The sequence below is a fragment of the Oncorhynchus mykiss genome, chromosome 12 (assembly GCF_013265735.2).
Source record: "Oncorhynchus mykiss isolate Arlee chromosome 12, USDA_OmykA_1.1, whole genome shotgun sequence".
NCBI classification, from domain to species: Eukaryota; Metazoa; Chordata; class Actinopteri; order Salmoniformes; family Salmonidae; genus Oncorhynchus; species Oncorhynchus mykiss.
Window position 1 is genome coordinate 58,063,976 of NC_048576.1, and position 8,303 is coordinate 58,072,278.

At 45.6% G+C, this 8,303-nt stretch overlaps 1 protein-coding gene across 6 annotated transcripts in view; it reads left to right on the plus strand.

The window, feature by feature from the left end:
* LOC110537841 (myotubularin-related protein 4) overlaps positions 1 to 7,596 on the plus strand; it is a 178,231-nt gene extending 170,635 nt beyond the window's left edge. For all 6 annotated transcript variants that reach the window (XM_036937873.1, XM_036937872.1, XM_036937874.1 and 3 more), the window contains 6 exons: positions 523 to 693; positions 1,055 to 1,209; positions 1,543 to 3,118; positions 3,265 to 3,375; positions 5,902 to 5,990; positions 6,323 to 7,596. In XM_036937873.1, coding sequence (XP_036793768.1) covers positions 523 to 693; positions 1,055 to 1,209; positions 1,543 to 3,118; positions 3,265 to 3,375; positions 5,902 to 5,990; positions 6,323 to 6,500 — 2,280 coding nt within the window. In that variant the 3' untranslated portion in view covers positions 6,501 to 7,596. The remainder of the gene's footprint in view (positions 1 to 522; positions 694 to 1,054; positions 1,210 to 1,542; positions 3,119 to 3,264; positions 3,376 to 5,901; positions 5,991 to 6,322) is intronic.
* The last annotated feature ends 707 nt before the right edge of the window (positions 7,597 to 8,303 follow it).

An 8,303-nucleotide genomic window follows, 5' to 3' on the forward strand; every position in this document is an offset into this window, starting at 1 on the left:
CGAGTAGTATGCTAGGGAGCGGTTCGCAATGTGCCCGTCTCCGGAGCCTGACCAGAAGACAGCTTCGCTTGCTTCTTTTACGACGTCGTTGTTTTGGGTTGCCGGCTGGGATCCGATCCATTGTCCTGGGTGGAAGGCAGAACACAGGATCCACTTCGGGAAAGTCATATTCCTGGTAGTAATGATGGTGAGTTGACGTTGCTCTTATATTCAGTAGTTCCTCCCGACTGTATGTAATGAAACCTACGATTACCTGGGGTACCAATGTAAGAAATAACACGTAAAAAATATAAATACTGTTTCCTAGGAACGCGAAGCGAAGTGAGGCGGCCATCTCTGTCGGTGCCGGAAGTCTCAGTATTGTGTCTCAGTATTGTGTGCTGTGCAAGGACTAAGAAAAAGCCATTGTAAAGGCATTGTAAAACTATATATACCTTTGGTCTCTTTGTTAAGAGTGTACTGTTGTATGTATTGTAAGGAATGTGTGTAGCGGCTAAATGTGTTGTGTTCCTCTCCTCCCAGGTCAAGCTGGTTCAGCACACATACTCGTGCCTCTACGGGACGTTCCTGTGTAACAACGGGCGGGAGAGAGAGGCCCGCAACATCTACAAACGCACCTGCTCCATCTGGTCTCTGCTCCGCACCGGCAACAAGAACTTCCAGAACTTCCTTTATATTCCCTGTCATGAGATGGTAACCTACCTCTACGGTCACGTTTTTCTTCTCTCTTCTTCTTCTGTTCTATACTATCCACATTATCTCCTCCCCTCTCCTCCATTTTCACATTGAGGCAAAGGTGCCAATCTTTCCCACGTCCAATACACTTCTGATGACGCCCAGGATCATAGTGTGTCGGTAATGAGTGGAGTTTTTGATACTTTTGTTGACCTTTAAAAGAAAGGAAAGATGCTCTCATCCAAATATTCACGATTAATGCATAAAAAATAATATCGGCACCATTTATATGGATTTACTGAGACAAAACCTAATTTATGTGTTTGTCTTTTATTGACCTCTGCCCCCTGGTCCTCTCCTCCCTGTCCCCTGTGTCCAGGTGCTGCAGCCGGTGTGCCACACCCGGGCCCTGCAGCTGTGGACGGCCGTCTACTTGCCCACCTCCTCCCCCTGCACCGCTGCCGAGGACGCCATGGAGCTCTACCTGTGCCCCTGCGCACAGGGAGATGAGCTCACCTCACAATCTCTCGACAGGTGGGGCTATCCCTTACCCACTCACTCCATTCATCCATCTCCGTCTCTATTCATCAATATAGCCCATTAGCGTTTTCGTAAGACCATTTACTTAATTTTATCTCAAGCCATCGTCGACCTACTTGTATTCCTTGTATTGCTCTGAGCTCTCTCTTCTCAAGGCTTATTAAATAAGGAGGCAACAGGCTTGTGGTGAAAACTGAAGGTGGGCTTGGTTCACTATCTTACATCTTGTTGCTCAGATCCAGCCTGCTCTCTAGTGGTACAGAAGGAAGCTCACAGATGAGGGAAGCTCCGTCAACTTGAGATTGGTATTTGTTCCCCTTTGTGCAGGCTTCCTAAGTCTCGCTCCATGGACAACCTGGTGTCGGCCTGTGAGAACGGGATGGCCCTCACCCGCACCTCTAGCGACCCCAACCTCAACAAGCACTGCCAGGAGGGCCGTACTGCCCATGGCTTGGAGCCTATGGCTGCTATAGGAGGAGGGGCGGAACCCGATAGCCCCGAGGACGTCAGCCCTGACACGGGATTGGACGACAATGACTCGGAGGTGGAGCCTGTCACTCAGACTCCTCCTACCACACCCCTGGAGATGGAGCCAAGGGAAGAGGGCTTTGAGGAGGAGGAGTTGAGAGAGGAGATTTGTCTGACGACACAACCTCTGCCCTCCCTGCCCCTCCCCCCCGTCACTCTGGAGAAGGGCTTCCCCCACCCCACCCCTCTCCCCCTGCCCACACCCATTCTCCTCCATTCCCTCCCCCAGACCACCAGCCCCCATTGCCCTCCACCTCCCTTGCCACAACAGGTGGCTGACAGCCGCTACAGGACTGCTGAGGTCACTACCCACCCTGCCCGGGCAGCAGAAGCATGCCTACCTTCCCCACCTGCCTGGAAGGGCCCACTACCGGCAGCTGTTCTGAATGGGCCTATCACCAATGGCCTCCAGAACAGCCACTCAGTGTCTGCAGAGCTGCCGGCCCTCGAGCAGCTAGTTCCTCTATTCTCTATGGCCATGGAAGACTCCACAGAGACCCTCACAGACAAAGCAGAGGCCCCACCAACACTGCCCCACAGCAGGAGAGAAAGTCTGGGCCAGACCCAGGCCCCAGAGTGGGCCTTACCCCAGGCCCAGACCCAGGCCCAGGGAACGGAGAGAGAAGGGAAGAGGACAGAGGTTGTAAGTGGTAGAGAGCTGGTGCCTCTGAGAGAATGTGTAGTAGCAGTACCAAGAGTAGCAATGGCCTCCGCATCTACAGTGTCCCCTGTTGACAACAGCCAGGTAGTGGCGGTGCGACACCCGGTCTCCCAGAGCCAACTGAGTGTCAGTGAGGAGCTGTCTCTCCTGGGCTCCCACTGGGAGAGTGTCCAGGGCCTGGTCCAGTCTGGCCTCCCAGCCAATCTCTCCTCAGGTCTCTGTCGGGCCCTCCAGCCCACCGCCTACCAGAGTCGACGCCTGGCTGGCAAGCTGCTCCGTGCCCAGGGCATGGCCGTGTCCAACGGGTTGCCTAACGGGGGTTCGCAGTGCTGCCGCAGGGAGAAGGAGGAAAGGGTCCGTGGCCCGGCCCCAGCCAGCTCCAGCCCAGTCCAGTCAGGCTGGCTCTCTGCAGTCAGAAGCAGCTCAGGCTATGCTGCCATCTGCAGCCAAACCAGCACCAGCACTCCACCCACCTCTTCAACCGGCCAGTTCTTACCAGCCTCTCCCTTCTCCCCGCCCTCCCTGGCCTACCTGGATGATGACGGGCTGCCGGTGCCCATGGACGCGGTGCAGCAGCGTCTCAGGCAGATCGAGGCGGGATATAAACAGGAAGTGGAAGTGCTGAGGAGACAGGTGCGCCAGCTGCAGATGAGGCTGGAGAGACAGTACGGCATGCCGCCCTCTGAGCCTGACGTCGACTACGAGGACGACATTGTGAGTAACTCTCACATGTAGACTTTAAACAGTAACCCAGTGTTGATAAACTCCCAATGTATTATTACTGTACTGTGAAATTATGACATATGTCTCTCGCTCTCAACCTGTCTCCCTCCCTCTCATATTGACCTGTCTGTTCCCAGACGTGTTTGCGTGAGTCAGACGACAGTGACGAGGAGGAAAGTCTGTCGGATCACAGCGAGGACTGTTTCTCTGAGGGCAGCTGGGACAGAGTGGAGCAGAAGGACACAGAGGTCAGCGTCCCTCATAGTCTGCTTCAGGTTTCTCTCTCTCTCTACTGCTTCTTATATATAACCCTATACTACACCTGTATACTACAGCCTCTCCTCTCCCACTCATCTTTCCACCTTTCAGATACGTACAGAGCCTTCAGAAAGTGTTCATATCCCTTGACATTTTCTTATTACAGCCTGAATTCAAAATGGATAAAAATAAATACTAATAATTCACCCATCTACACACAATACCTTATAATGTCAAAGTGAAAACATATTTTTAGACATTTTTGCTCATTTATTATAAATTAAATACTGAAATTTCTCATTTACAGTACATCAGTTTTCACACGCCTGAGTCAATACTTTGTAGAAGCACCTTTGACAGCAATTACTACTGTGAGTCTAAGCGCTTTCCACACCCGGATTGTGCAAGATTTGCCCATTATTCTTTAAAAAAAAATTCAAGCTCTGTCAAATTAGTTGTTGATCATTGCTAGACAACCATTTTCAGATCTTTCAAAACTTGCCATAGATTTTCAAGTAGAAGTCAAAACTGTAACTCGGACACTCGTGAATTTTGTGTTCCAGAACACAAAAACTAAAGTGAACTTCACCCTTTCTATTTGTTAACCTTAAATAAAAATAGCAAAACTAAAGAAAATATACAAAATGTTAGTCTCTAAACAAGTGAAATTACATTTTTCAAAATGTATATGTTTTTGTGGTGTGCCACATTCCATGTTGTATTTGTTGAGCCGACGTTTCACATTCGGTTCCACACATTACAAACTGATTTAGGATCAGCTCTTACCATCACAGCCCAAACCTTCAGGCACATCAGAAACAATAAGACCGAACCTGGAACAGAATTTCTAACAAGCGCTAACAAAAGTAATTGTTTTGTGCGGAAGCACAATGTGTCACGGAGAGTTGCTGTGAAATAACCTATATTGGTGGTTAATAAGTAGAGTTAAACGGTATGATAGACAAAGTATCCTTGTGATCAGGTAGGCTACATTTCACAATCAAATTCCCGCGGCATTGTAATCGCTCCAGGTACCAAGTGTCACGAAGAAGGCTATCTATCACCTACAAGGCAATACATTTTTTTTTTAAACATTTCAATCTCTCACCCACTAATTAGGCTAGTATTATGGAGTAACTACAATGTTGTTGATCCAGCCTCAGTTTTCTCCTATCACAGCCATTAAACTATGTAACTGGTGAAATCCCTGAACCCTTTCCTTCCTCTACGGTAACTGAGTTAGGAAGGACCCTTGTGTCTTTGTAGTGACTGGGTGTATTGATATTCCATCCAAAGTGTAATTAATAACTTCACTATGCTCAAAGGAATATTCAGTATCTGCTTTTTTTTTATTTTTTGCCATCTACCAATAGGTGACCTTCTTTGCAAGGCATTGGAAAACCTGTCTGGTCTTTGTGGTTGAAACTGTATTTGAAAATTCATTGCTTGACTGAGGGACCTTACAGATAATTGTATGTGTGGGGTACAGAGATGAGATAGTCGTTCAAAAATCATGTTAACCCTGTAATGTTGATGTCCGTGCACCTGTGAAAATCCAATTAGCATAATAAAAACATTCCTGTAAAAATCCATCAGTTTAAACACTATTATTGCACAGAGAGTCCATACAACTGTATTATGTGACTTGTTAAGCACATATTTACTCCTGAACTTATTTAGGCTTGCCATAACAAAGGGGTTGAATACGTATTGACTCAAGACATTTGTGACTCACAACCTGGATTTGGTCTTATGTAGCAAAATGTCAAATTGTGTTTTTTACATTGATAAAAGTGGAGACTACAAAATGGTAAATCATACACTCCATTTTTTGAGGAACAATGGGAAAGTAATCTGCTTTGAAAGTTGTTAAACTTGTAAACTCACTTTTGAGAAAATGGCCTTTTCTTTGCTCCTCTTTGTCTACACCCATTCAGCATCGTTCACACCCTCTTCGTGAGCAATGGAACGCAAGTGACTACTACCATGAGGAAAAAGTGCGATCACAAAATGGCTGCTTGATGGACAGCTGATATATTCTGCTTTCATTCACTCCCACAACAACATAGAAGCCTCATTATAATTTCTATTGATGGTTGACATCTAGTGGAACCCCTAGGCAGTGCAACATCATTCATATCTCAAGGGGATTTCATTGGGGACTGGTGAATACATACAAGCTCAGATTTCTGACAACTCAGGATTTTGCCTGCCATATGAGTTCTGTTATACTCACAGATATCATTCAAACAGTTTTAGAAACTTCAGAGTGTTTTCTATCCAATACTAATAATAATATGCAAATATTAGCAACTATGACTGAGGAGCAGGCTGTTTGATATGGGCACCTTTTCATCCAAGCTACTCAATACTGCCCCTGCAGCCATAAAAAGTTAATCCATTTTAAATACAGGCTGTAACACAACAAAATGTGGAGAACGTCAAAGGGTGTGAATACTTTCTGAAGGCACTGTATGTGTCACACACTGTTCTAAAAGAAATGCGTGTATCTGCAGGTCACCAGGTGGGTGCCCGATCACATGGCCTCCCATTGTTTCAACTGCGACTGTGAGTTCTGGATGGCCAAGCGACGACATCACTGCAGGTTTGTTTAGCTTTACCATTGCCCACTAATCAAGAAGCCAAAATGTCAAGTGTAGGATAATAAACATAGCATAAACCTTCAACGCACAGCAGATTTTATACCACACCAACCGTGATTTGAGATTAAAAAAAGACTTACAGCACGACAGTACGACATCCCTTGCATACCTCCCTTACATCTTTAGTGAATCTAGTTGCAGATATCAGCTGTTTTGAAGAAAGTTGGTTGTTTTTCCTACCTTAGTTGAATGCACTCTCAGGAATAGAGCATCTGCCAAATGACTCAAATGTGAATCTAGTTGTTGACTCTGTTTGCTCTTTTCCCATCTCTAGGAACTGTGGCAATGTGTTCTGTAAAGACTGCTGCCACCTGAAGCTGCCCATCCCAGACCAGCAGCTGTATGACCCTGTCTTAGTGTGTAACGTCTGCTATGACCTGCTGCTGGAGGCTAGGAACAGAGAGATCTGCAGCCAGCAGCTCAAGAAGCCCATCGCCACAGCCTCCAGCTGAGAGACAGGAGAGAGAGCCCCTTACTGAGTGTCCCAGTCCTGGCTCAGTCTGGCCTGGCCTAGTTCAGTTTGGCCCGGTTAGGACCTGGATCAGCACCTTCTTGGATCAGCTTGAGCCATGTGCCCTGCTCCTTACTACCCTAACATGCTCTGGTCTTGGCTGTGTGGGAAGATGAGGAGGACTTGTGGTTGCTCTGTGGCAGGGAGGCGAAGCTTGAGAATGGAGAAAGGCCACTGACCACTGGGGATGAGAGACTGACTGAGGAGTGGAAGAAGATAGGGGATGACAGTGAATTAACTGAGTGAGGGAGATGGATGAGGAAGAGTTGTTATGGAGGCTATCCCACTGAGTTGAACCCCTTTTGGTCTAACACATTTCCAGCCTGGAAGGAAGGCTGCAGCATCCTGCTGTCCTGCCCTGGGGCTATTGTTCTCCACTGGTGCCTCAGATACCCCCTGATGCCCCATGCCACCCCCTGCTCCTGTAGCGCCATCTCAAACCTACCTGAATGTCCACCCCCATTCTAGAGCATCCCTCTCACTCACACACGCCCTCCCAAGTGTTGGTGACTCCAAAACTTTACCTGTTAAATGGAGGCTGATGACAAATTTAACAAGAAAAAGAAAAAATGCTGCTACAGTATTTAAGTCTAATTTTGTATTCTTATTCTTTTGTGCACTGCAAGCTGTTTGTGTATTTAAGGGAATTTGAGACCAAACTCGACCGAAAGGGAGAAATCTGCTGTTTTACTTGCTGTTGTATCTTTTTGTGGAGCTTGAATGTAAATGTTAGAAATGAAATGGACAAGTGTGTTGGAGTAACTGGAAGACTGACGGTAATATTTGATTATGCGGTAACACTTGACACCCAGCATCACAAAACGTTATGACGTGGTCATAACCATTTCATATGTCATAACAGCTGACATAATATAATATAATATGGTCATAACACTCATGACACATATTTAGACTTGTTGTGACATATATTGTGTTATTTTATGGCTGGTTATGACACCTACATAAGAGTAAAAACACACAAAACCTACCACAGTAGTTATTTTATGGCTGGTTATGACACCTACATAAGAGTAAAAACACACAAAACCTACCACAGTAGTTATTTTATGGCTGGTTATGACACCTACATAAGAGTAAAAACACACAAAACCTACCACAGTAGTTATTTTATGGCTGGTTATGACACCTACATAAGAGTAAAAACACACAAAACCTACCACAGTAGTTATTTTATGGCTGGTTGTGATGTTAAAAAAATATTATAGTATATTATAGTATATTATAGTATATTTAATGAACATTGTAATTTCGCACACATTGATGTCAGACATGCACCTAACCCAATGCTGATGACTGGATGAATGCAGGAGAATATTTCAGGAGCAGGACAAAGACACCCTCTTTTTGACTGATTTAAAGGGGATGTAAAATGAGCCTATCTGGCTTATATGAATATGATGGTCATAATGCTTCTTGACAGTGTCATGAAGTGTATTTTCTCAGTCCAAGTAAAGTGACACAGGGTGGCCATAATGCTTCATGACAGTGATGATGATGAAAAATAACATGACTGTAAAGAATTCATTACAACAACAAAGGTTTCAAGAAACAAACGTTCACACGAAAGGAAGCATCTTGTCAGGAAAAAAAGTATTACATTTAAAAAAAAGTTGTGACACTTATGTAGGTGTCACAACTGCAGTCATCAAATAACGAAACAGATGTCACAACAGGTGTAAATATATGGGTCATGACAATGTTATGACCATGTTATGACAAGTGT